This window comes from Dama dama, chromosome 12 (assembly GCF_033118175.1).
Source record: "Dama dama isolate Ldn47 chromosome 12, ASM3311817v1, whole genome shotgun sequence".
NCBI lineage: Eukaryota > Metazoa > Chordata > Mammalia > Artiodactyla > Cervidae > Dama > Dama dama.
The window spans coordinates 22,013,117-22,040,991 of NC_083692.1; the positions used below are offsets into that span (position 1 = coordinate 22,013,117).

At 45.9% G+C, this 27,875-nt stretch overlaps 1 protein-coding gene across 3 annotated transcripts in view; it reads right to left on the reverse strand.

Annotated features, from left to right (window-relative positions):
* Positions 1-25,180, reverse strand: part of SMOC1 (SPARC related modular calcium binding 1) — a 139,818-nt gene extending 114,638 nt beyond the window's left edge. For 2 of the 3 annotated variants that reach the window (XM_061156782.1, XM_061156781.1), the window contains exon 1: positions 25,022-25,180. In XM_061156782.1, the coding sequence (XP_061012765.1) occupies positions 25,022-25,120 (99 nt within the window). In that variant the 5' untranslated portion in view covers positions 25,121-25,180. The remainder of the gene's footprint in view (positions 1-25,021) is intronic. The other variant, XM_061156784.1, reaches the window with a different exon arrangement.
* Positions 25,181-27,875: the final 2,695 nt, after the last annotated feature.

Here is a 27,875-nt window from a genome sequence, read left to right on the forward strand (position 1 = left end):
AACTATAGGAAGAGAAAACAGATCAGCAGTTGTCAGAGATTAAACTCGGACAGGTCGATAAAAGGAGCAACAGGAGAGAATTTGGCGAGGAGTCGGGGAGGTGATAGCACTGCTCTGTACCTTTATTGTGGTAGTTACACAACTCTAGGTATTTGCCAGCAGTCACAGAACTGAACACCAGGAGTGTTTCATTTACTCTATGTAAATTAAAAAACAAATTTTAAAAAAGCATAAATGAAGGCCCTTCAGGAAAATAGACCTGGGCCACACGGCCTTCCTGGGATGTCCCCCTGAGCCCCAGCTTCAGTGTCTGCCCCAATCTATTCTATCCCCAGCCCCCAGCCCCAGACGCTGTCTGGACAAACCCCCAGAATCTAATACAGTGGTAGGCAGAGAGGATTCTCTGCCAAATCCTGGACACATTTTAACACCAGCCACTAACCGGCACCCCTGAAATGCAGAACAATAGCCATATTGTATGTGGCTCCATCTAAGCCACTGCATAAACATTAGCAACAAGTTCCATGGTGACTCCCTGTTACTGGCCTTTGCAGCTGCCCAGCTCCCAGGACTTGAGGATCTGCCCAGGGTAACATGGAGCCTGGACACAGTTCAATGTGTCAGTTAAATCTATAGCTCATAACAGTCTCAGTCCTTGAAAAACCCCTGGTAATAATATAGACAACAGACCCACTCCCACTGGAGTCCCCCAGTTTCCGGCTTCCTAACAGTTTTCCCCAATGGCCTGCCAGAGGACACTGTACCCGAAAAATTTGCATGTCCAAAGTTAATTCGTGAGAGTCAAGCCATGGAAAATCTATCAGCCTCAGGAGGGATTCCGACCGGGGGCGCACTCGACTAGACACCTCCTCTGCATCAACACAATGTGTCTCTCTTGACCTTAGGCAGCTACTAAGCCTGGTTTATTAAAAACTGAGTATTCAAGACTTATTGCAAAAGGGGCACTTTTGTCAACCAAAAAAAAAAATGCATAAATCATTTAAGGCATCCTCCACATTAGCTGGCATGAAATAAACAGAGCCTGTCTTGTGGGCAGAAGGTGCCAGGGTAGCTCTGCCAGCTTCAGGCCTCCTGCCTGGCCATCATAAACTCCACCCTACATGCTTGAACTACAGTAAAAACCTTCACAGGAAGGTTTCTTCCCAACTGTTTCTTTCCACCCACCTGTGCTTGGTAACCCAAAGCCTGCTCTCGTGGGCTGTGAAGGCAGCGTCGTGCATTGGAAAACACAAGGACTTGGTGATAGACAGACTTGGGATTCATGTCCAGTCTCTTCCTAGGCGCCTGAGCACTCTTCTCAAACCTCAGCTTGCTGGTTGGGATAATAGGTGGCCCCCTCTGCAGGGCAGTCTTCCCCCCCTGGTGGCTCAGATAGTAAAGAATCTGCTTGGCAAGGCAGGCGACACAGGTTCGATCCCTGAGTTAGGAAGATCCCTGGAGGTAGGTCAGGGAGATCCCTGGAGGAGGAAATGGCAACCCACTAAAGTATTTTTACCTAGGAAATCCCGTAGACAGAGGAGACTGCCAGGCTACAGTCCATGGGGTCTCAAAGAGTCGGACACAACTGAGTGACTGAGCACACACACATACATATTGTTTTCCATAGTAGCTGCACCAATTTACATTCCCACTAACAGTGTAGGAGGGTTTCCTTTTCTCCATATCCTCTCCAGCATTCGTTATTTTTGCAGAGTTTTTAATGTTGACCATTCTGACTGACCTCATTGTAGTTTTGATTTGCATTTCTCTAATAATTAGCAAAGTGTCACCTTGACTAATAATCACATGGGTTCCCTTCCTAGGGAGTGTTACACCAATAAGCCTCTGGTCTCTCACTCCCCTCGTCCTCACTCATGCCCAGGTGGAATTCTTTTTGGCCCAAGAATCAATGAAAAACAAATTAAATGGCCAAGGTCCATCAGAACACAGATTTTTTTTTTAAAGTATTTAACTGCTCCTACTCCCTAGGGTGCTCTTGGAAAATGCCCTGACATTTTCTGGAAGCCTTTTACACAGCCTAACTTAAAACCCAAGATTGTTTTCCAATAGAAAATAGCTCTTTGCAAAAATAAGAGACTGAACATTCATGAAAGATACAGTCACAATTTTGAATAACTTTTACATAAACCCTTGCCAGAAATCATGTTACCGCAATCCAGTTACACTCTAAACTGAAAACTGTCTCCCGCCCCAGGCTAACTTTACACCATCTAGACACTGCAGGGGGAACTTTGTAAGTCAGAATTCAATGTATCAGTCTATAAAATCAACATGAAGTCCATCACAGACATGTATTTGCTTAGAGAAGTTTCCAACAAATAGAGAAGGGCATAAGCCAATCCCTGCTATTGGATGGAGTTTATCACCCATTCAGATCATAAGATCATATTCACATGTTAAATTACACAGCATATACAGTAAACATGTATTACGACTCATAGATGCAGGAGACACCCTCACTTATGATGAAATGCTGGCTGGTACCATTATCAAGAGGTTGTTATTCAGCATCTGATACAATATGGTCCTAGAAATATAGAGACTGAAGACAGATCTCTTGTCTTCTGAGTTCTTTTGATGTAGTTAGTAATGAGGTTCCTGCCCTCAAGGAGCCCACAGTCTAGTGGGGCAAAAAGAGAAATTACAGCGAACAAAACAACCCATCAATATCAAAGACTTTGGCAGAGATGAGTATAAAATGCTGAGGGACAGACAGGAAGAGGAGAAAATGAAAGTGAAAGTCGCTCAGTCGTGTCTGACTCTTTACGACCCCATGGACTACACAGTCTATGGAATCCTCCAGGCCAGAATACTGGAGTGGGTAGCCTTTCCCTTCTCCACGGGATCTTCCCAACCTACGGACTGAACCCAGGTCTCCCTCATTGCAGGCAGATTCTTTACCAGCTGAGCCACAAGGGAAGCCCAAGGATACTGGAGTGGGTAGCTTATCCCTTCTCCAGCAGATCTTCCTGACCCAGGAATCGAACCGGGGTCTCCTGCCTTGCAGGTGGAATCTTTACCAACTGAGCCACCAGGGAAGCCCACAGAAAGAGGAGAGGGGCCTATCAAAGAAATACCTGGAGAGCTGAATTCTCCCAAATACAATTCTGCCCCAAATGAACACACACATACACACACCCCAACCCCTCAGATCAACAGGAAAGGGGAGAAGGAAAGAGAAAGAAAATGCTCCCCTGCCCTGTTTCAAGCCCAGCACACCCCACGTCCTAATTGTACCTGAGGAGGTTACCACAATAGACCAAAACAGTCCCCTCTTCCATCCTCCAACACTCACAGGAAGGACGTCACAGGGCACCGGAAGGCCAGCGCACCACAAGCAGAACCCAAGGCACCATCAGAGCTAGAGAAGCGGCCAAAATATACAGATTTTTCAAAGAAACAGGACGGAGGCCAGATGAGGCAGAGGGCAGAAAGGCTGCAGAGGCCCAGGCCCACCCAGTCTGGCTAGCAGACTCCCGGGGGTCTAGCAGTGTTCCTTCCTTTTCTGCACTTAAACACAGCCTGTCCTGTGGCCAGTCTGTCCCAGTTCCCACCATCCTCTGAGCAGCAGCCAGCACGAAGGTGCAACACGATTTTATACAAGGGGGCAAAATGTCAGGAAAGGCGACAGCCAGGCCTCACCTTCTTGCAGTTGATATCTGTTCTATCCTACCATTCAACATTCACATTCGCAATGAACAGATATTCAGGTTCAGTGGTGGTTCCATTTTTACTAATTGTATTTATACACACAAGAACCACATCTTCCTTTTACAAGAGAAAAATTAATATCTTAATAACCCTACCACCCAGAGGAAACTATTAACATTTTAATGTGTACTCTTTTTCTGTGTATATTTATCATTTACAAAATGGGAGTTCAGAATACAATATTATAACGTTTGGACCTCCCTTGTTTCCACTCTAAATCTACTGTGAACATACTCAAAACTGCAGCACCATTTTTATGGAGTGTGCCATAGGTCTATGCCATATCTTACTCTCCAACTTACTATTTAGGTTCATTCTTAATTCTTCTCTTCCATTTCTGTCTTATCCAGCCTCATTTTTATTGACTGTCACTGAATTAGAGGCACATTGCCTTTGCCAGCACATTCTATGTCTGGTGAGGACCCAACTCCTGCTTCATAGATGGCATCTTCTCACTATGTTCTCACAGGGGAGAAGGGGCAAGAGAGCTCACTGGGTCTCTTTTATCAGGGCACTAATCCCATTCATGAGGGCTCCACCCTCATGACCTAATCACCTCCCAAAACATCCCCCCCACACACACAATACCATCACATTGAGGGGTTAGGATTTCAACATACAAACAGAGGTGGGAACACAAACATTCAGTCTGTAACCCTTTAAAGCTCAGCAACTTAAAGCAACAATTTTTCCATGCTCACAGATTCTGTGGGTCAGAAATTCAGAAATGCCACAGTGGGAATGATTTTTCTCTGCTCCATGAAAAATTCAAAGAGTTGTTGAGTGGTCTCCCCTCAGGTGTGTGTGCTGGAGAAATTAGCCTTTTTGAAGACAGTGGTGGTGGTGGTTTAATTGCTAAGTCATATCTGATTCTTGTGACCCCATGGACTGTAGCCCACCAGGCTCCTCTATCCATGGGATTTCCCAGGCAAGAATACTGGAGTAGGCTGTATTCTTTCTCCAGGGGATCTTCCCAACCTAAGGACCAAACCCAGGTCTCCTGCATTGCAGACAGTATCCTGAATTGAAGGCGGATTCTTGACCAACTGAGGCACCAGGGAAGGGCCTTTTGAAGACACTGGTACTTATCATTCAGGTAAGTTACACTAACATGAGCAAGAAACTGATTCCATCAACAAATGAGTTCATGTACACACCCAACAAATGAAGATCTATACGTAGATAGCTAATTTTACCACCTTGATGGCAGAGGTGGAAAGAAGTTCCACAAAGGTCCATTTCTGGTCAAGCTTAGTTTATTACATAACTACATTGATCAGAACTATTGCAAATCAGTCTCATTTGCAATGATAGCAAATAACATCAAACTGACTTAAGCCAAAAAAGGAGTATATGAGCCGTTATTGATGTAGAACAAAACTTCAAGATTTAGTGGCTTAAAATACCAACTTATGATTCTGTGGGCTAACAGGGAGCTTCCTCTGATGGTTTCACTCATGCAGATGCATTCAGCTGCTCATTAGGCTGGAAGGTCCATTAGGCTGTCAGGCCCTTCCTGACAAGGTGGGCAACTGGTATCAGCAGTTGGTTAGAGCACTTAGGTCTCCTATGCATGGCCACTCATCCTCCAGTAGGTTAGGCTGACTTTCTTACTTGGTGGCTTCAGAGGAGAAGTCCCAGAGGGTGAAGGCAGAAGCTGCAAGGCCCCTTGAGGCGTAGTCTCCAGACCTCACACAGAGTTGCTCCCAACACATTCTACAAGTCAAAGCAAGTCACAGGTCAGCCCAGATTCAAGAGGCGGGGACATAGACTCTACCTCCTGTGGAAGGAGCCACAAAGAAACTGTGGCCATGCTTTATCTATCACAGGAAGTTACTGACATATATAAATGGGAGAAAACAGGGGCCCTTTAAGCATAGCTGTATTCAGATGCTCACAACATATTATCAGAAACCTGTCTCTTTCCTCTCTCTGCTTTGTTTTGCTCTGTGCTGGCTTTATTCTCCAGCAAACTGTCCATTCATAAGGACTGAGTGACCACCAACCACTCTAGGCCTATATTCTCACAGTGCCCCAGCCCAACCAGAACTTCCATCCCCCAACAGTTGCACCTAAGCCTTAGAACCAAATTCATGGGTCCAGGTTGGGTCTCATGACCATCCCTGACCCAAGAGAGAGCACATACTCATTGATCAAGTCCTGGTCACACCCAGAGCCAGCAACTAGGAGGAGGAATCAGTGCACTTCCATGATGGGCACGAAGAGTGAGAAGAAGACAGAGATTCTATTACCAGGGAAGAGAGAACAGATATTAGGCAGACCAAAACCACAGATGTTTATTACAATAGGCTTCTCAATAGGTCACAGGACAGAGTCCCCACAGAATGCAAGGAAAAGCTCTCTCCCAATACATCATGCTACTCTGCCAGCTGAAATGTCCCAGTTTCCCAGTGGGGTAGTATGTGCACCATTGAAGGATTTGTTGTGCATTTGAAAAACAAAGACATCAGACAAAGCCTCTAGTGACATGCACTTGCACAATGCTTCTGTCTGGCGAAAGATGTCCTTTCTCAGGCATTTGTCACATTGCTCCCAAAGATGGCTCTCCCCAGTAGGAAGTAGAATGCTTTGTCTTTTAACTCAGTGGTTTTTCCAGATCAGAGGCAAATACAATTTTCCCCTTACCTGCCAAGGACCCATCAAGGGGCAACTCGAATAAATGAATGGGAGAATGAATCAAGATGTCCCTCCCTAATTAGAGTTGCTCAGATCCAAAGCTTCCAGGTCCAGGAAGCAAAGATGGTCATGGAGAAACCCAACCAGTCTGTCTCTGTGGAACCTCTTGGAGTCTGCTATACTAATCTACGTTGGAGCTCTCATCTTTTCATCTTCATGGACATTCCCTGAGTATAGGACAAGGAGCTGGCAAAAGAAATCTTTGTTTTCAATTTTACCACATGGCATAGCAATTGCACATGGCCCTTAAGACTTGTCTTCCACAGAACTGGACGCCACCCTTTTAAAACTGCTACCCAGCGAAGAGCCTCAGTTCCAAGCCAGTACAGGAATGGCTCCCATTCCAAAACAAGATATTCCTCTACCCTCAAACATGAACATAACACTTGGAAGAGCAGAGGCCAGAGACTTCAAGATGCTCACTTCTTTCCAGGGAACTTGTCTTAATATATGTAAGTGAAAGTGAAAGTTGTGTCTGACTCTTTGCAACCCCATGGACTATACCGTCCATGGAATTCTCCAGGCCAGAATACTGGAGTGGGGAGCCTTTCCCTTCTCCAGGGGATGTTCCCAACCTAGGAATCAAACCAAGGTCTCCTGCATTGCAGGCTGATTCTTAACCAACTGAGCTATCAGGGAAGCTCTTGATATATGCAAGTAATTATCAGCAAAAGCAAATGGAGGAATTCCCTGGTAGTCCAGTGGTTAAGAATCTGCCTTGCAATGCACAGAACGTGAGTTCGATCCCTGGTTAGGGAACTAAGATCCCATATGCCTCGGAGAAACTAAGCACTCGTACTCTGGAGCCCATGTGGTACAACTACTGAGCCTGCGCACCACGACTAGAGAGTCCAGGCACCACAGCAGAGGGTCCCACGTGACCCAACGAATACCCCACATGCTGAATTAAGACTCAGTGTAACTAAATATTTTTTTTCAAAAGGCAAATGGAATTTACATTTGTTTATGTCCTTTTGGCTCCCCTGGTGGTTCAGTTGATAAAGAATCTGCCTGCAATGTGGGAGACCTGGGTTCGATCCCTGGGTTGGAAAGATCCCCTGGAGGAGGGCATGGTGACCCACTCCAGTATTGTTGCCTAGAGAATCCCCATGGACAGAGAAGCCTGGCAGGCTGCAGTCCATAGCGCTGCAAAGAGTCGGACACGACTGAGTGTCTAAGCACAGCACACATGTTCTTTTAAGTCACAGGTTGCATAGGTCATGGTTTCCAGTCCCTGTCTGATAGATTTTATTCCTTTCTACAGCTTTAGCCTAGCCTCAAGCTAGAGTAAGCATGAGAATCATCTGAGGCACTTTTCAGAAATACAGATTCCTGGACCTTGCAGCATCCCAGGTGAGCTACAGACTCTACTTTAGGAAATACAAGTCTACAGGATGTAACAAGATTCCTATCTGCTGGGTCTCAGCTCCTCAGAGCTGGAATGACTCAAGGGTCCGTGAACCAGGCCAGACTTTTGTGATTTTATGGTCATGAGCCCAACCAACCTCGGTTAACACAGGGATGGACAAGCAATCTACCCTGGGATGCACAGCTGACTTGCTCTAGCTCTGAGGAATACCTGATTAGCAGGTTTTCCACAGTTGACACAACACCCTTGGGTGCTAGGGATAGGCAAGAACATGTACCAGGGTCTCACAACAACTATCAGGAAGGAATCCCTTCATGCTTCCAGCACAGAGCGGGAAAAGCAGCCTTTCTGAAATAGCCAGAACATTTTGTGCATGCTTTTAATAATGCCCACTCTCAAGAGAAACTGTTTCACCAGGGTCTTACTTATTAGGGTTTTATCAGAGCTTAACTGACCTGGGGAAAGAGAAATACCCCATTCCAGCCCCCTTCAGCCATCCTGTCCACCTAAGGAGAGGAAAAGACTGAGAACACTTGGGAGGTTCACCATGTAGAAGCTCAAGTTCACTCAAAGACTGAGCCTTAATCATAGGTCTACAAAACACCTCCTGCCCCTACACCTCACCACCATACCACTAAAGGTCTAATTATTTTCAGTCACTTTTACCCAGTATATCATGTCTGACTTTCAATTAAAAATTACAAGGCTTACTAAAATGCAAAAAAAAAAAAACCACATAATTTGAAGAAGTGGAGCAACCACTGGAGCCAGACTCAGATATGGCAGAGACATACCAGATCAAGAACTTTTAAAAAACTAAGATTAGTATGCTAAGGGCTCCAATGGAAGACGCAAACAACATGCAAGCATGGGTCATGTAAGGAGAGAGATGGAAATTCTAAGAAAGAATCCCAAAGAAATGCGAGAGATAAACACTGTAACAGGAATGAAGAATGCTTTTGATAGGATTATTAGTGGACTGGACACAGCTGAGGAAAGAATCCTTGAGCCTGAGGATATGTCAACAGAAATTTTTCAAATAGAAAACTGAAAAGCAAAGAAAAAAGACTAAAACAAAATAGAACATAATAACCAAGAATTATTGGACAACTACAAAAGGCATGTAGCATGCACTTAACAGTAATATCTGAAGGAGAAAAAGGAGAAATGGAATAGAAGAAATATTTGAAGAAATAATAACTGAGAATTTCCCCCCAAGTAAATGTCAGACACCAAACCCACGGGTCTAGGAAGCTTGGAGAACATCAGGAAAGATAAATTCCGAAAAACTACACCTAAGCATTTCATATTCAAACCACAATCAAGATAAAGAAAGAAATGTTTTAAAAAACCAGAGGAAACAAACACCTCATCTATAAGAAAGCAAAGAAAACAATTACATTGGGGTTCTCCTCAGAAACATCAAAATGAGAAGACAATGAAAAAAAGTGTTAAGAAAAAAAAAACTCATCAACCTACAAGTCTGTCTGTGTCCTACAAACTTGGAGAAAATGAAGGAGAAAAAAAATTTTTCTCAAACAAAAACTGAGGGAATTTGTTGTCTTATATGAAATGTTAAAAGAGTTTCAGAGAGAAGGAAAAGTATGTAAGTCAGGAACTTGGGTCTACATAAAGAAAGGAACAGCATTAAAGAAGTAATAAAAACTTTCACATTTCTTCTTCTTATTTGATCTAACAGATAACAGTTTGTTCAAAATAATAATAGCAACAATATGTATTCAATGATGATAGCTTATGTATAACTGAAATGAGAGATACAAGGAATAGAAGGAAGGAATTTGGAGTATTTTGTTATTATAAGGTACTTGCACCACCCAAGAAGTAGTATAGAGTTACATGAAAGTGGACTTGAATTAGTTGTAAATGTATATTGCAAATTCTGGAGAAACCTACAAAAAAGTTTTAAATAAAGTATAGTGGATATGCTAAGAAAGGAGGGAAAATTAAACCATGTAAAACACTCAATTAAAAACACAACAGCAGAAAAAGAGTGGTAGACAAAAATATAGGAACAAAGAACATGAACAACAAATAGAAAACAGTGGCAAATATGGGAGATATTAATTCAACAGTACCAATAGTCACTTTAAACATCAATGGTCTAAATACACCAAATAAAAGTATTTGCGCTCAGTTACACAGCTGTGTCCAACTTTTTGCAACTCTTTGGACTGTAGCCCGCCAGGGTCCTCTGTCTGTAGGATTTTTCAGGCAAGAATACTGGAGTGGGTTGCCATTTCCTCCTCCAGGGGATCTTCCCGACCCAGGGATCAAATCTGAGTCTCCTGCATTGCAGGTGGATTCTTTACCACTGAGCCATCATGGGGAAAAAAAAAAAAAAAGTGGGTATGGTTGGCACAAGCCATCCTATCTGGAAATAGCCCTCCAGGAAGTCATGCTAATAGCAAGGATTTTTGTTTCTGAAATGCTCTAAAGGCAGCCTGGATATCAGGTGTAGGCCCACCCAAAGGCTCGCTGGGACTGGCTTTCCAACTCCAGATAATGGAAGGCTCAGCGTCTCGTGAGAGGAGGAAGTGGCCTGGCAAAACTAGGCACTGCTCCTCTGGCTCCATGGACGTTGCCTGGGGATCAGATCTGGACACATACTGGGCAGTCTCCAGCCTGACCCCTAGCTCAGAAACAAGGAGGGCACGTCAGCAGGGCCTTCTGGTTACCTCTTACTAGCAACCTACCATGCCAGGAAAAGAGAAAATGAAAGAAGACTTCAGGAAGGAGAGAGAGCAGACATGGCCACATGGCACACGGAGGAAGATCTCACCAAAGAGCATCTTTTCTCCTCCACCCATTTCCATGAGGGGCTTCTCCTGACCTATGCTGCATTGTGAAAGGAATGGGGGATGGGGATATTTGACTTCTTGCACACAAAAACTAACTTTGTTTTACAGAAAGGAAATAGAACCACAGATGAGAGAGCCCTTCCATATATATTGATGAGCTTTTTAGCTTTAATTCCAAAGGGGAAAACTATAGGGAAAAAAAAATACTGGGTTCTCATATGAATCATCTTTTCTTGTTACCTGTTCTTTTTATGAGTAGCTAATATTTACTGAGCATCCTACCGTTACTTCATTTAAGCTCCACAATGACCCAACGAGATAGACAATATCTTCAAATTACAGATGAGGAAGCTGAAGCTTAGAGGTTAGCTACTTTGCCAAAGGACACACTAGAAAAGCACAAAGCTAGAAAGCAGTAGAGCCAGGGCTTAATCTTAGGCCTCTTTAGACCCCAACCACTACACTACACTGCCTTCTGGATGGGCAAAAAAGCTCGAATGGTAATGGCTCAGGCTTCTCCTGTTGCTCAGCAGTGAGACGGGAGATGTATTTCATTCTCAAGATAAATGCAGCTTTAATGAAAGAAAAGGTACACACGGAATCCACAACAGATTTGGGCCTGGTCTTTTTCTAAGCGTCTCCTTCAATGGGAGAAGAAAGTGCAGTAACACACCATCAGGAGAGAGCACCTGGTCCTCAGGGCAAAGGAGAAGACAAGAAGGATGGAAATGATGCATCTTATCCTCTGGGCAGCTCCTGACTTTAGGCCACCTGGGGCCAGTGCAGCTGTGAACCTGCCCCAAGAGATAAGAAGCATCCACAGAAGAAGGGCCGTGGGCACTTTCAGACGCTCTTCAACAAATACAAAGGGTTTCCACTTCAACCCTCAAATTGAGTATTGATTTTAAAAGGTCTCCCAGGAAAACACTGTGCCAACCAAAAAACACACCCTCTGTGCTCTAGACCACTTGCCGTTTAATTTGGCCAGATGTGCTCTGACTGCATTGCTACTGACAAGCGTGAAGAGTCTTACACCAAGATCTACCTTTACTTCAAACTACATCTATCACTGGCTACTTGTTCTATTTGCTCTGCTGCACATTTCACCGAAACCATCAGAATTTGCAAAAACCAGAAATCCATGTCTTTCAGGGACTAAGAAGCCAGAACCCTAGGAAATGGAAGGTATAATAACGAGGATGGTAGAAGACTCTGCATGTCCTGAGTTTGTGGCCACATGTTCCAACCACTTTACGCTGGTGAACTGGCCAAAGGCAACTCAGAAATATAACCCTCTCCTAAAATTCAGACTATTTCCTCCCCTTGGCCAGACTTTTGACACTTTCCAAAGTTCTCCAGGATATCTTTGAATGGCAAAATCAGGGACAGAGCAAGGGTTCTGGAGATCAGGGTTCTGGCTCCAGCTCTGCCAAGGGTTAGCTGTGTGGACTCCAGACAGTCCACACGGCTAACTCACGGAGGAAATAAAGGCACCACTGCTATTCCTTCCATCTGTGGGCCTATTATTTCATGTTCTCTTCATGTTGGGGGCCCTCTGGAATCATCTTCATGTGGCCTACTCGACTCTGAAAGCATCCAAACTTTCCCTACATTCCCTTTTTCCTATCAGCTCCTCACCTGGGAATGTCACCTTGGAGGTCCTTTATTCTCCCTGTAACAGCAAAGGAGCTGGTCACACAGCAACAGGAGATCACCCTCTCTGGGCTCTGGCCAGGGCTGTCCTCACACTTCCCACCCCACATCCCGCCCCCCACCCTGCTGGGCTACAAATCCCCAGATGGATACGATGCTTTGCTGCCCCAACATCCTTTCCACCCTCCCACCTTACACAGCCACGCGGTCAGGAGGAAGGAGGAAAAATAACCTGACCCTCCGCTCCAGAAATGGGTATCCCCCCCTTCCCTCGCTGCACAAGGATGGCCTAAGGAATCCAGGCCTACATCACTCACAGCACGGCACTTTCCTGGCCAAAGGGATTGGTTAAAAGAGTGGGCATTTGATTCCATTTAGATCAATAATCTGAAAGCCAAAGTTTTCTGAGAGTACCCAGGAAAGTGTGACTGGAGGCCAATTCTCTCTTCCCTCCCCTGGAAAGTGTGATGTTTAGATATGAAGCGTGGAACCGCTGCAGCAATCCTGCCACCAGGAAAAGCCAGGCTCTGGGTTAAACAGACACCACAAAAAGGCAGAGGGGAGAACATAAAGGCACTGAGTGTTTGATGACACCCTTAAGCTGCTGAATCAAACCAGTCTTGAAATCTACTTTGTATCTCTACCTTCTATTACTTGAGTCAATGAATCCTCTTCATCGGATAAACCAGTTCAACACATGGTATCTGTTTCTTATAAGATAAATTCCCAACTGATATACACGGTACCAAAGATCACACACAAAGCTGATCTGCAGTCACACTTCAAAGGTCTAGGGATTAGCACCAGAGAGTAAAATAGCTCCCTTGTGCTCTTACCACTTCCACCAGAAACCAAGGAAACTCCCTTCCTAGGCCACCAACCAAGAAATCAGGCAGAGTTTCTCTCACAGCGCTGGGGTCACATGCAGTCCCAGCCACTGGGAGGCCACTGCTGAGAAGGGAACACAGCTCCTTCCTCTGTAGCCCTCCATGCCAACTCAGAGACAAGAAAGATGGTACTACCACACGAAAGGTAGGAGAAGTGCTTTTCAGTATCACTTGCTACTCGTTTAAAAATCAGTGGCGACGCCTATCAAATCAATGGGTCCCAAAATGACCACCACTGCACTAACATCGCTGATGGCATGGGCCTCCTGCTGGAAGCACACCCATGAAATATACTTGCTGGAAAAAAATATCAGATCTACATCTGATCAAGCCTCTGGATCATTTTCCAGGAAACAGAAAAGATAGAGGAGTATGTTACACAGCTCTATGGGAATATAATCCAAAAAACCTAGCATGAGAAACCCTAGAAAAATCTGTTTATTCAACAAATAAATTACAAAGTGAAAAGGAGATGGAGAGGAAACTAGTAGATTAAAAGAGGATTAAGAGAGAAGGCACGATGTGGACCTTAACTGGATCTTGATCTGAGACATAATCAAGGAGATTTGAAGGTTGATTGATTTCTATTATATTAAGGGATTATTGTCAATATTCTTTGGTTGTGATGTGGTTTTGTGGTTAGCTGCTTTTTAATGAGTCTTTATCTTTAGAGATACATGAAAATATTTATGGATAATAAGATATAATGTCTGAACTTGGTACAAAATAATATGATCAAAGAACTAGAGGGACAGGTGAAAGAATCAAGTTTGGCCAGGAGCTGTTCATTGGAATTCACTATACTGGTCTTTGCTTTTGTATATTTGGAAGTTTTCTTAATGAATGGAAAAGACCCAGAGATGAAGCAGAGTCTAAGCTCTTTGCCAAAGTCTTAGCGTCATTTCCAAGAAAGCCTGTTTACTCAAAGTAACACTTTCTATATAAACTTCCCCAAGTAATAACCTTGACAGAATATTTCTGATTGACATATCTTCTTTCTAAATGTTATTGGGGATTTCTGAAATACAGGACAAGTGCTCCTACCATAGGGGCTGCTTAAGAAGTTCCACCAGGGAAGCCCATTTCCCACACAAATGCATATCAAACATTAAATGGATGACCCGTGTATTGCATTTCTAAGAGCCTTTAGAAACTTATTCACCCTAATTTCTATAAACTTAGGAGGAAGAGACCTTTCTTATCCTGACACCAAAGACAGAAACCATAATGACAGATGGGTTACACAAAGGCGTAAAATTTAGAAGATTGAAACTAGTGTTTTTTCATAATGAAAGGCATTTGCCAGACATGATAGCAAAACAGACTGATATTCTTAGTATTTGAAAAAAAAAACTCTTCCCAAGTCAGTCTGTGAGGTGAAGAAGGGAAAAAAAAACTACCACTCCTATTTTAAAAACTAGCAAAAATACTTGACAGATGATTCCTGGAAGAAAAACAACTAATGTAGGATTGCCAGATACAATACTGGACACCCAGTTAAATTTGAATTTCAGACAAATAACAAAGAATTATTATAGTAAGTTATTATATTTAGTATAATAAGTATAATAAAACATTATCTGTTGCTTATGTAAATTTCAACATATGCAATTTACATTATTTTACATTACATTATTCAAGTTTATGCAATTTACAATCTAGGCAACCTTATATTAGTATTTTTATTTGCCAACTCTGGTGACCCTAACTAATGGCCGATAAATTTGAGAAAACGATCAATCTCATCTCTAACTATCAAGGGACAGCAAGGACAAGAGCAGAGGCCCCACCAGGCAGGGATGGGACAAGGACACTGTACCTGTGCCCACCTGGCCAACCTGGCGCTCAGTGGAGGAGGCGTGGCCTCAGGGCCTCACAGGGCAGGAGGGAAGTGGCCAGCACTTAAGTGCTTGATGGGGATCACAAGTCTGGTTGGACAACCCTGAGCATGGTCTTCAGGGAAAGGAAAAACATGATCAGATGCTTGGAGCAGAGGACACTGTGCAGAAACAACACTTTTATTTCCTACTCTTGAAACTTTGTTATGATCTATCCAAATGCATTTTTATCTTTTATGGAAAATGTTATGATATAGTATGTCATACCTGTACAAAGGAATTTAAATATCCATGTACTCACCTTCCACTTTAAAAACATAAAACAATACCAACCAGTGTTTCGCTCTCTCCTGCCCTCGCACCCTAGATAACCACCATAATCTGAGCTTCAGAGTTATCATTACCCTTAATTTTCATACATTTATTTATTTATTGGCCATGATGCATGGTATGTGGGATCTTAGTTCCCAGACCAGGGATGGAACCCATGCCCCTGCATTGGAAGCACAAAGTCCTAAGCACTGGACCACCAGGGAAGTCCATCATACATTTTTATGTATGTATGTACCCCTAAATCAAATACATACAATTTTCACATGCTTTCAACCATCATATAAATAATAGCACCATGATGTATGCATTCTACAATTTGCCTTTCTTCACCCAATATTTTGATTATGAATTTGATCCATAATAATAAGTCATGCTTTATGGTAGTTTCAGCACTGTATAATATTCCACTATTTGGATATACCAAAATTTCCATTACTAGTTTCCTGTTGATGGACAGTTAGCTGGTTTACAATTTCTCCTACCAAAAATTTCTCCTGTGAACATCCTTAAATACATCTCTTAATACAGATTTCAGTCCATTTCTCTGGGGTATATGTCAGAGTGGAATTACAGGCTCAAAGGGTGTGTGCAACTTCAACTATAATTCGACAAAGTGGTTGTACTAATTTTTATATTCCCACCAGCAGCAATAAATATACTTTTTGCAGTTATGTCCTGCTGAGGTTAATTGAAAACTCTCCTTTAAAGCAGACTGAGTTCAAAGCATGCAGAAATTGAGTCGGAGGCCAATATTAATAGTTACTAACCTAAAACTCAACCCCACGTGAGCATAGGACTAACTGTGTCTGATGTAGATGGGGGCTTATCTGAATTAAGACAGCTACAGGGATTTCTTTGAATCATGCCTGTTTTCATCTACATTACTTTCCTCTGAAATTAAAAATGCTCATTGTAAACAAATTATTTTAATAGTTACTGACACATCTCATAGAAATGGAATATCCCCATAATGACCACCATTAACAGCATAACATATACCCCACCTCATTTTTCTAAACATAAATCGATTTTTTTTTTTTGCACAAAGGGGATTACATATTTTGGTTTACATTTTACTTCTTTCTACTGTGTAATATTTCTTTAAAAGGAAAGACACAATCTACATTTATCAAAAATTCTGTTATTCAGTAATTATTTACTAAGCACAGGACGGAGTCTATAAAGATAATTAAGCAATGCCACCATTAAGAGACTTCCATTCTAAAAGGAAAGAAACTCACAGCTGTAAGTCACAATAATGGCCCCCACTTACCAAGTATCCTCTATGACCTAGGATCTGTATTAGACCTTTAATGAATATGGTAGGCAGACTAATGCTCAGTCACTAAATTGTGTCCAACTCATTGAGAACACCTGGACTGTAGCCCACCAGGCTCAGACTCTGTCCATGGGATTTCCTAGGCAAGAATACTGGAGTGGGTTGCCATTTCCTTCTCCAAAGCAGAGTAATGCCCATGTCCTAATCCTAATACTGCTATTAACTGCCACGCTATACATACTAATAACTAATACATGCTAATAACTGCCAAGTTATACGGCAAGGAGGAATTAAGTTTGCTAATCAGCCAACCTTAAAATAGGAGAATGCTTTGGGCCCTCCTGGTGGGCCCAATGTCAGCAATCACAAGGGTCTTTAAGTGGGGAAGAGGGAAGCACAAGAAATCAGAACCAGAGAGACGGCAGCGTGAAAAAGACCCGACCTGGCTTTGGAGGTGGAAAGGGGCTACAAGCCAAGGAATGCAGGCAGTTTCTAAAGGTAAGAAGATGGATTCTCCCCTAGAGCTTCCAGAAGGGAACTCAGCTCTGATGATTATTCAACCCACTGAGACCTGTGTCAGGCTTTGGACCTCCAAAAATTTGTGTTGCTTAAGCTGCTGGGTTTGTACTATTTGTTACAAGAGGAGAAGGTATAGGAGTAGGAACAGGAATAGGAGGCTAAGACTTCCCACTTCATCCTCCCACCACCCTGAAATGCAGATGCTATGACTTCCACTAGACAAACTGGGGAACCAAGGGCCCAAGAGGTTACATGCCCACCCAGGCTCACAGCAGCAGAGCCAGACTCAAACCTGGGTCTGTCTACCCCTGAAGGCTGTGCCCCATTGCCCTCTCTCTCCGGTCAGCCTAGAATGCAGGGCAGATGGGGACACACACTGCCCTGGGGGTAAGCAAAGCACAGAGGGCTGAGAGAACCCTCCTGGGGCGAGGCTGGGAGGCTTTCGAATGATGGGCGGGATTCGGACAGAGATGAGGAGGGAAGGAGAGGTCAGGAAATACAGTTCGGCTCAGGGCAACCAAAGTCTGTATATCCCCACAAAGGGGAGGGGATATACGGTGAGAGGTAAGGTGGGGTACCTCGGAGAGGGACCAATGCCATCCAATACGATAGCCACTAGCCACCTGTGGCTATGGACATTGACACTGAAATTCATTACAATCAAGTTAAAAAGCCACTTCACCACAGTTTTATGCACCACATTTAAAACTTCAATAGCAAAGAAACAAACAAACAAAAAAAAACACACAATAGCCACATGTGCCTAATACTGGACAGTACAGATAGAGGACATGTTCATCCTGGCCAAAAGGTCTGCTGGACAGCACCACTGACAAAGGGAAGTCGTTGGAGTCCTTGTTTTTGAGCCACTCAGGAGGGCTAAGCACCTGAAGGCGGGCTCAATACCCTTTTATGACACTGTCCACCTCACCATCTCACTTATTACTACTTTTGTGTCCTCTCCCCAGGGGCTTTGCAGAATTTTTCAAGAGACATAATTAATATGCCCCATATTTTGAACTCCCAGTGCTGTCTGATAGATGCTATCTAGTCCTAAAAATGGACCATTCTGAAAAGTAAGGTCAGTTTTTCTCCACTGCCAACACTTAAAAAAAAAACCATTTGGCCTTTATCTACTAGAATCAGATCAATGCTGCAGTGAGAAATAGTTTTTAATGGGAAGGGGTACAGTTGCTGACATTTATAGAGTATTTGTCAGGCTTCAAAGCACCTAACACATTATCTCGCAGAACCTCACTCTGTCCCCGTCCTCCCTGATGGTGGCGGGGTTTCTTCTGAGACTCCAGACTTTCTGAGTGGCTTTGTAGAGGCCACCCAGCTCCAGTTCCAGAAGAAAGAGGCTGAAATCAACAGAGGGGACGGCCGAAGTACACAGAGCTCCACACATAACATGTCTGCCCAAGTTAAGATTAATTCGTGATCTAGCAATTGAGTTTAGAATGACATCAGGTGCAAAAGGAAGTCCAACTAATTGCTCTACTGACCTATGTCGCTTGGGGTCCTTATGAGGCAGTTGGGAGTGTTGGTGGAGATCCAGTTCTCTTACCCCCTCAGGGACTCAGGGTTCGCGCACAGCACATTTGTGCAACGCTAACCCTGTTTGGCAGCCTCACAAGCAGCTCTGATTGATTTCCCATCCGCAGTTCAACCCTTGTCCTCTCCCAAACTGCTTCGCGGTGACAAATGCAGCAGGAGGGGGCCTCCACACTGACATCACCCCCCGCCCCCCACCAGCAGCAGCGGTGCCAAGAACTTGGCCGCTTAAACAATAGAACTCTATGTGGTCGGGAGAAAAAGGGTGCCCCGCACCTGCTAGGCAGAGGCCACCTTCCCTCCCCAGCCTCTGCCATCAGGAGTGAAGGAAGAGGCCGGAATGAAGGCAGGGATCAGCCAGAAACATGCCTCCACCACCCCCACTGGCAAGTAAGGCTTCTGGCCCAAGCGTCAGCTGGTGAACCTTTCTGCTCCGCAGGGCTGGAGACTCAGATGTGCAAGGCTGATCCCCCTGAGCAAGGAAGGTGCACGATGGCCCACAGAGGGCTCAGCTTTACAAATGAGCCCATTGGCCAGGGGATGTAGGTATTTACGCCAGAGCCTCGGCCGGCTCTGGGTCTAACCAGACAAGAATTCAAACAAAAACCAATAATCACTCCCCAACATGGTATTTCCGGTAGTTTCTAAGACGCACATCTGGAAAGGGTGTCAGGAGGGAGCAGAAGGAGACAAGAAAGGAGTCCCTACTCAGGGAATCTGTGTTCATCTGATCTTGGGTGCAAAGAACTGAATTAATCATAATCTTTGGCTATGGTTTTTCCAGTGGTCATATATGAATGTGAGAGTTGGACTCTAAAGAAAGCTGAGCACCGAAGAATTGACGCTTTTGAACCGTGGTGTTGGAGAAGACTCTTGAGAGTCCCTTGGACTGCAAGGAGATCCAACCAGTCTATCCTAAAGGAGATCAGTCCTAGGTGTTCATTGGAAGGACTGATGTTGAAGCTGAAACTCCAATACTCTGGCCACCTGTTGCAAAGGGCTGACTCATTTGAAAAGACCCTGATGCTGGGAAACATTGAGGGCAGGAGGAGAAGGGGACAACAGAGGATGAGATGGATGAATGGCATCACCGACTCAATGGACATGAGTCTGGGTGGACTCCGGGAGTTGGTGATTGATAGAGAGGCCTGGCTGCAGTCCATGGGGTCTCAAAGAGTCGGACACAACTGAGCGACTGGACTGAACTGAACTGAACTTGGATCACAACACACTCAATACTGGCCTATGCAGGAGCCACACTTACTATGTATAAACCAGCTATTGATCTTTGCCAATGGACAAATAACTTCAAACTCACCTCACCTCCCCTCTCCTCCGAAAAGGTAAAGCATTGATACTAACTTACACTAACCATATGATTTTCCCAACCAATCCAATCTCTGCCTCACCCTAACCTCCCCCGATCCTGTGTGCCTTGTTTTCCTTTTCATATAGTTTCCTTGCATCTATATGTTTTTTCTTTAATTTTAGCTGTTTGTAAATTTATAAAAGATGTCACATTGCACCTTTCATTGTATTTCTTTTACTTAATATCATATTACTCAGAGGCATCCATATTTTTGCATGTCACTGTTGATCATTTGTTTTGACTGACTATAATTCTCCACCCTCCAACTGATGGCTATTTGGCTCTTTCCAGGTTTGCGGTGGTGTGAACACAGTTGCATATGTCTCCTTCTGGACATGAGTTTTCCTTGGGCACATACACCTAGAAGTGGAATCACTAGGCCGTAAGAAACGTGAACGTTTGGGACATTCACTTACAGTCCAATGGTTAAGATTCCAAGCTTTCACTGCCAAGGGCTCGGGTTCAGTCCCTGAATGGGGAACTAAAATCCCACAAGACAAGCAGGGTGGCCAAAAAAAATGTGCACCTTCAACTTTAGGACATAATATAAAAATGTTTTCCATTTTCTTGGATTTCCTAGAGTTTCTAAGATGATTGCTTCCTCTTCCTGTCTTCCTCAATTGTGTTTCTTTAAATTTCATGTTCCAGCTCTATCAAAAGGTTTAAATCAGGTTCTTGGCCTAACACCAAAGTAGCCTCTCAGCTAAATCCACCATGTGGAAAAAAGGAAAAAAAAAAAAAAAAGGGGGGGGCTCTTGTTCTGAACACAGATAATAAGAAGGGCATCTCTGCAGACACAAGGCCCCACCCTCATCCAGACACGGAGACAGGTTAGTCAAAGAGAAGGGAACTGTCTACAAGCTGCTTCACATTTGGCAAATGCAAGATTTTTTTAAAAGAATTTACATGGAGCCAAAGCTTGTTCCCCCATCCAAGTCTTGCCTGCTCAGTCTCTCCACCCCACACCTCCCATAACCACCCCACACACTTTAGGAACAAAAGCCTAAAATGGAAAAAAATAATAAATTGTTAAGTAACCAATTTCATTTAAATGAGAGCAGGGAGTCCAGCACGGATGTCACAGTACAGTCAAATTCATTTCAATAAATATTTACAGGACACTCTGCAGTGTGACCAGCATACTGACAAATAACATCTTTACTCTGCCCTTGAGAGGTTGTAAATGTTCATTTAACAAGACAAGATCACGGATGGAGTGCCAAAGGGGAAAGTTAATGCTAAGAGGATGAAGATGCTGGTCTGATCTCAAGATGCTCACTGTAAAATTAGCGAAAGTTAAGAACACAAGTGAATCAGACATTGAAGCTGTGCAAAGGTTGAGAGTGATCGATTCTAACCAACATGGAGAGTGATGCTAGAGCTAGGTTTCAAAGGATGAGTATGCGAGAGGAGAGAGGATAAAGAATACAGCTAAAAAAAATTAAGAAATCAAATTTTTCTATTTCTCAAACTTCTTAAAATCTATTCCCTGCCTCGAGTCCTGTACCAAGAAAGTGGAACCTGTGGATCACTGATAAACATGTGTCATCTGGGGACTTGCCTGGTGGCCCAGTGCTTAAAACTCTGTGCTCCCAATACATGGGGCAAGGATTCAATCCCTGATTGGGGAACGAAGATTCGGCACGCCACTCAGTGAGGCCAACATAAATAAACAAATAAAATGTTAAAGCACGCATCATCTGCATTTATTTGTTCATTTCACAGGTGCCAGGCCCTGTGCTGAGCTCTGGGGGATACACCGATGGACAAGCTGGGCACAAACCTGCCTTCACCTAGCTCCCAGTCTGCAGAACAGACGGAGGTTTAGACAAAGACAGGCAGTGGCTTGGCTTGGCCATCAGACTCCATGGGCCTGAGAGAGCCCCTCCCCCATCCAACCCTCCCCAGAAACATTTTCAGTAAATTGTGCAGGATTAAAGAAATGGCCGCCTCCGCCGTAATTAAAACGCTCCTGACCATCATCCCAGGTAGCCACGTGGCCGCTCAGAGCCGAGAGACCAAGAAATCAGGTGCTTCCTACATAATAGCCTCCAATCTGATACCTGATAGCTGCTGGGAGCCAGAGTCAAACAAATGTCAGGCATTTTATGAAGGCAGGAAGCAAATAAGGGGGCAAGGATTGGGGTCTAGGCCTCAAGGGAGCTCAATTAGTGAGCCAGATAAAGTTAAACCGAAAGGGCACGCTCTGGGTTTCCTAGAAAGCCAGCTGGAAAAGATGCCAATCCCTAAGCCTCTGTCACTCAAAAGATTAACAGATGAGACCTAGGGATGCCCAAGGGAACACTGCAATGGCCAGATGTTTCTGCTCCTCTCATGACACGGCTGCCCACAATCAGGACTACACTTCTGACTCCACCAAGAAGCCACAGAAGAGAACTGCAGGCTTCCGGAATACGTTGAAACTCAAAGACATCACCCTTTAGCGATGCAGACACCAAAAAATCTTGTTAACAGTGCTTTCTTACAGACAGACTCACCTGATGCCCATTTAACGGGAATGGCATCGCTAGTTGGACAAACACTTCCCGCAGCTGCTTGGTGGTGTGAAAAGCACACAAGCCCACAACCTGCACATCCATATATACTGGGATTTGGCTCCCACCACTACACATGCACCATGTTTCAAGCAAGGCTTTTACCCTCCTGAGTCTCACTTTCAAAATGACACTAAAAAGACCCACCTTCTTGCTCTTATAAACATAAGTGATCATGGAAAGTGTCCGGCCCAAGAATTCATAAATGGGGGCTCTTACTGGGGTCTATAAATGCATCCAAGTAACCACATGCTCAACACAGCACCTTTCTGTTGGTACATTCTAAATGTGTGTGTGTGTGTATGTGTGTGTGAGTCTGTGTGAGAAAGAGAGAGAAAAAAATCCAGCTGGAACACACAGAAGCCTATTTACACTTCTATTTGTGTCCCACCATTTCTATCAAATTAATAAACTACAGAAGCCCAAGGGGAAACTAACCCATGTCTCTATTTTCCCTTGAAGTCCTTAGCTTTCCCCTAAGAGCTGCTTCCTCCAGTTTCAGAAGGCAAGGAAGGAGAGCCATATGGCTTGAGACCCTAGACTCGCCCAGCAACAAACGAGCCCCCCACCATTTGTCTCCGGGCCTCTCATGTGGGCGGGCATCCAGCTTTCAGTCGGGTGCTCTGGTCTGCGTCTCTGTCTTGACTGTTCCTAATTATTGGAGGGAACGCTGTGGCTCTTCTGACCTCGGAGTTTAAAAGCTGCAAGTCCTAATATCAAACCAAGCAGCTTCATTTAAAAGGCATCCTCATCTGCATCCATAAAAGTCACTCCCGGAGCCCTGACTTGCCCCAGCTTCGGGAATGCCTGCTGTCGAGGATTTATGACACGCCCTGGCTCTAATCGGCCGCACTTTAACTGCTGCTGTTGCACATCTGGTCATAAAAGCAAGGGCCGGCCCAACATGGGGACAAACACTTTTCTTTCCTAAGTGGCTGCAAATCTGATCTCACAGTGATAGCCAGGCTCAGATGTAATCAGCCAGCATCTGGGCAGTCATTAAGGCTCGTCAAGCCTTGCGACGCATTTCCCACACACACGACAGTTATAAAGATGATTCTCACGGAGCGAGCGCTAGGAAGAACGAACCTGCAATCTGAACAGGTGGCAATGGGCTAGGCCAAATGATATCCAGGAAAGCACAAGCTGGTTAAGGAGCCAATCTTTTCACAAAGATACTAGCTACTTCCACATGGACTCTCCTGCTGCCTGGAGAAGTCAGGCAGCTATCTTGCCAGACAACTGCCCTGACATAGGTAATTCTTGGCCGGAGATCCTCTAATCATCATTGTTGTTTAGTCACTAAGTCATGTCTGACTCTTTTGCGACTCCATGGACCGTAGCCCACCAGGCTCCTCTGTCCATGGGAATATCCGGGCAAGAATCCTGGAGTGAGTTGCCATTTCCTTCTCCAGGGGATCTTCCCTGGATAGAACTCATGCCTCCTGCTTGGCAGGCGGAGTCTTTACCACTGAACCACCTGGGAAGCCCCATCCTCTGGATAAGTTTGGTCAAATGAACCAGAGGGTGGTTTAAGAGTACACTTTTTTAAGGTAGTGGAATCCTTCATTAGACCAACTGGGTTATATGGGAGCAAGAATCTAGCCCAGAAAGGAACACAATGCGGTCGGTTCCGGAGGTTTTACAATGCCCTGGACAGCCCGCCCTGTGCGCAGAATTGGCACGTTTCACAGCGTTCAGGAACTCCAATCAGACCAAGGTTCAACAAGTAGTGCAACCTCCCGGGCGCAACGCAAGGAAAGAGCTTCTCGAACACTGCCAGTTCCTCTCCTCCAGCTCTCCACAGCCCCCCATCTCTACCCCTCCTCTGCGGCTGTGCCCAGAGGGAGGGAGCATTAAAATTATCTGCTGTGGGTTTTACGAGCAGCGATAGCTTTTTAAAACAACAACAACACAAGGTCCTTGTGTGGCTCTCCGGTAACCTAAAACCCTGGAGGCAGAGCAGCTCTCCCCCCAACCCCCGCGCCGCCGCCGCCGGCCAAGAACGCCGGCGCTCTGGGACCGCGCGCGGGGTGAGCCCACGGAGCAGCCCTGATCGAGCGGAGAGCCAGGAGGCACCTCGGATGCAGGCGGCACCTCTAAGGGTCTTGGAGTAAAATGCCCCGGGGGGAGAGATGGGGAAAAAGAACTCACCAGTGACAGTAGGGGGAGAGGGGGAGGAGAGGAAAGGCAGAGTCGGTGCTGCAAGAAAGAAGGGGTGGGGCGGGGGGGGGGGGGGTAACAATGGGTGAAATTTTAATTTCAGCAACTTCGCCGAGAAGCCCACCAGCGACGGAGTAGTGGGGTTGGGGGGGAGGCACAGGATCTGATACCTCCCTCTCGGGTCCCCAAGGGATGAAGGCCAGCGACCTGGGGTCTCCTTCCGCAGGTGGGCGCACGGCTGGGGGCGCACTTACCCTGGGGCCGGTGGTGCGGTGGTCGCGAGCCGGGGACAGCTGCAGTAACACCAGCAGCAAGTGGGGCGTGAGCAGGCGGGCGCAGCGCGCGGGCAGCATGGTGCCAGGCCGGTCCGGGCAGCGGGCTGCGGGCAGGGGTGGCGGGCTTCACGGAGCGCACGGCGGCGCCGGCCTTCCTGCCTTCCTTCCTACCCCCGGGCACCCTGGCGACGGCGGGCTGCGGGGCCGCGGCGGGGCGGCGCGGGATCGCGGAGGCTGCAGCCGGAGCGCGCGCTCATGAACCGCCCAGGGAGCGGAGCTGAGCGCGAGCGTGTGCTCTGCGCGCGGCGCTCTCCGCTCGGCTGGGCCGCGGCGGCAGCAGGTTGGATGCCAGAGCCCGGGCCATGGGAATTCCCGTTATAAACCCCCGGGAGGGGCGGGGCGGAGCCCGGCGGCCCTGACTGACGGGCCGAGAGGCCCGTGGCAGCCGCCCCTTGGGCAGGTGAAAGCCAATGGGAGAGAGGAAAGAGGGGCGGCTAGCGACCGTCCCCACCAAGGAGCGACACTCGGTGGCTCAGTGGAGTGGGCTCTAGGAGAGACCGGCCTAACGATGAACATTCTCTTGGCCCTTCGGTCCAGGGAAGCGTCCGAGAGCTCCAGCAGCCTGAGCGTACCAAAATGCCCGCCCGGCTAATGATCACACCTTAAGCATGTTTAGTTTTCAGTACGTGAGTTGTCACACCAGCCGGATGAAATAGGCAGGGAAAACACTCCTAGCCCCGTTTTCTCAGATGAGGGTACTAGGGCACAGGAGGGGCTGACAAATCTGCTTCCCGGCTGCACCAACACCAAGAGCAACTGGGAAGTCGCCCAGTCACCTGCACACGGAGAACTGACTGTAACCAGCGTTAGGAGTGGGACTTGGCGCATTCGCTGCTTGCAGACGAGGTAACACTAAGTGCTACAGCAGCGGCCCCCCGGAGCAGTGTCAGGGAGAGAGAGGAAGCTCGTGCTGGTCGCGCTGGGGAGGGCCCCTGTGGGTATGAGATGATGCCAACCCGTGGCCCTGTGGTGGATACGGGATTAGAACCCAGGTGTCCTGGCTCCCTGCCTGGAACTAAAAGGCCAACAGGCAACTTCTCTGTGGCCCAGGAGCCCTGGCAGGAGAGGGCAGAGGGAACCTGGTCTCCTGAGCAGGGGAAGAAAGAGGAAAAAGCACTGATAGGAGGGGTAATCTGTGGATGAAGAGACCCCAGAGATGGGTCAGAGGAGTCAGGGAGACCTCTCCTGAGTGCCCGTAGGATGCTAGAAGGCTCTGCCCAGGACGATCCCCAGGAGTTCATCTTGAGAATGGTCACAGACACACCACACCAGCCCTTCAAAGGAGCGAGAAGGTCCACTGCATTCAACCTAAGAGAACCATGGTTTACCTTCTTAAGTGGAACACAACCCTTAGTGTTTATTTTCTTTGGTATGGACCACTCACTTGAAGGCAAGGGATTCTTTACTCCAACCAGGCTGGAAGCAGCACCAGGGCTTAACTCCTCTCCCTGTGAGCTTAAGAGGTCCTGACAAAGGTTAACTCTGCTCCCTCACAGATTCTCTCCTGGGTTGTATAAACAAGCTTCCCCACCCAACTCCTGCATCAGTTTTGCCCACCCGGTTTGCCTGCCACCTAGCCTCTACCCAGCAGCCAGTCACTCTTCTAAAACGCAAACCTGAATCGTCACTCTCTGCTTAAAAGGTTTCAACTCTCCCCAGCGTCATCAGATCAAAAAGCCCTGACTGGATGTTAGAACAATTACAAAGTACTGATGGTTCTTCAAACAAAAATGAGAAACTGCTCTAAGAGAATTGTCTGTCTTCCTCTGCTGGGAAATAGCGGGAAATAGTTAATGCTCTCTGGAGCCCATCATCCTGGGTTCAAATCCTGGGTCTGCCACCTAGTGGTATAACCTTGCACAAGTCACTTTACTTATCTGGGGTGCTGCTTTCCCTTCTGTAAAATGGGAATAAAAATAGTGTCCATCTCATGAGTTGTTGTCAGGATTGAAGGAGATGGAATATACAAGTCCCTTAGGATGACTGTGTTATAAATATCACAACCTGGCATCTTAAGAGGGCAGTACAAATGCCTCATCTCATTTTACCCTCTGAATGATCCTGTGAAGTCGACAGAGAGATCCAGCTTTACAGGTAAGTAAATTAGATACCCCATGCAATTGGGACTTGCCTGGCCTCATTTGGCTGGTAAATGACAGCAAACATTCAAGCACAGGTTTTCAGAGTCTAATTCTGCCTCCATCATCTGATAACTGCAATGTCCAATCACATAGAGTTCGACAGTGCCTGTGTGCTTCCTGGGAATTTTTTCAGTGGCCTGCAAGGGAGCTGAGATTCTGAGCCTCACTGAGTTTCAGAGAAAAGCATGGAAACAGCAAGGGTCAGCCTTTCCTGGAAACAGCCCTTGTGATCTGGCATCCTGGGAATTTGCCCAGCTGAACTTGTCTGTTTCTCCCATGCTTCATGATGCACTTACATCAATTTCCCTGTGCCTGCCTAAGTGCTCCTCCATCAAGGGCTCCCCAGGATGAAAATGTCACCATCAGGCTCAGCAGTGTGGTAGGTTTGTCCTAACTCTACCACCTTACCACATGCACCCATCAAGCTGGTCAACTTCTTTCTGTTGCTGGAATTATTGAGAAATCTATTGGAGTAAGTAAATATGCTTGAGATGGCTCCCCAGTATCTGGCAGCACAGAGTGCCGAGGGAAAAGACACTGCAATAGTCCTTTCCATCCGTAACACCACAGGCTGCTCTCCAGCCAGAAAGCTTGTTTCCAAGTGGTCACTGGTCCAAAAGTCTACATTATTC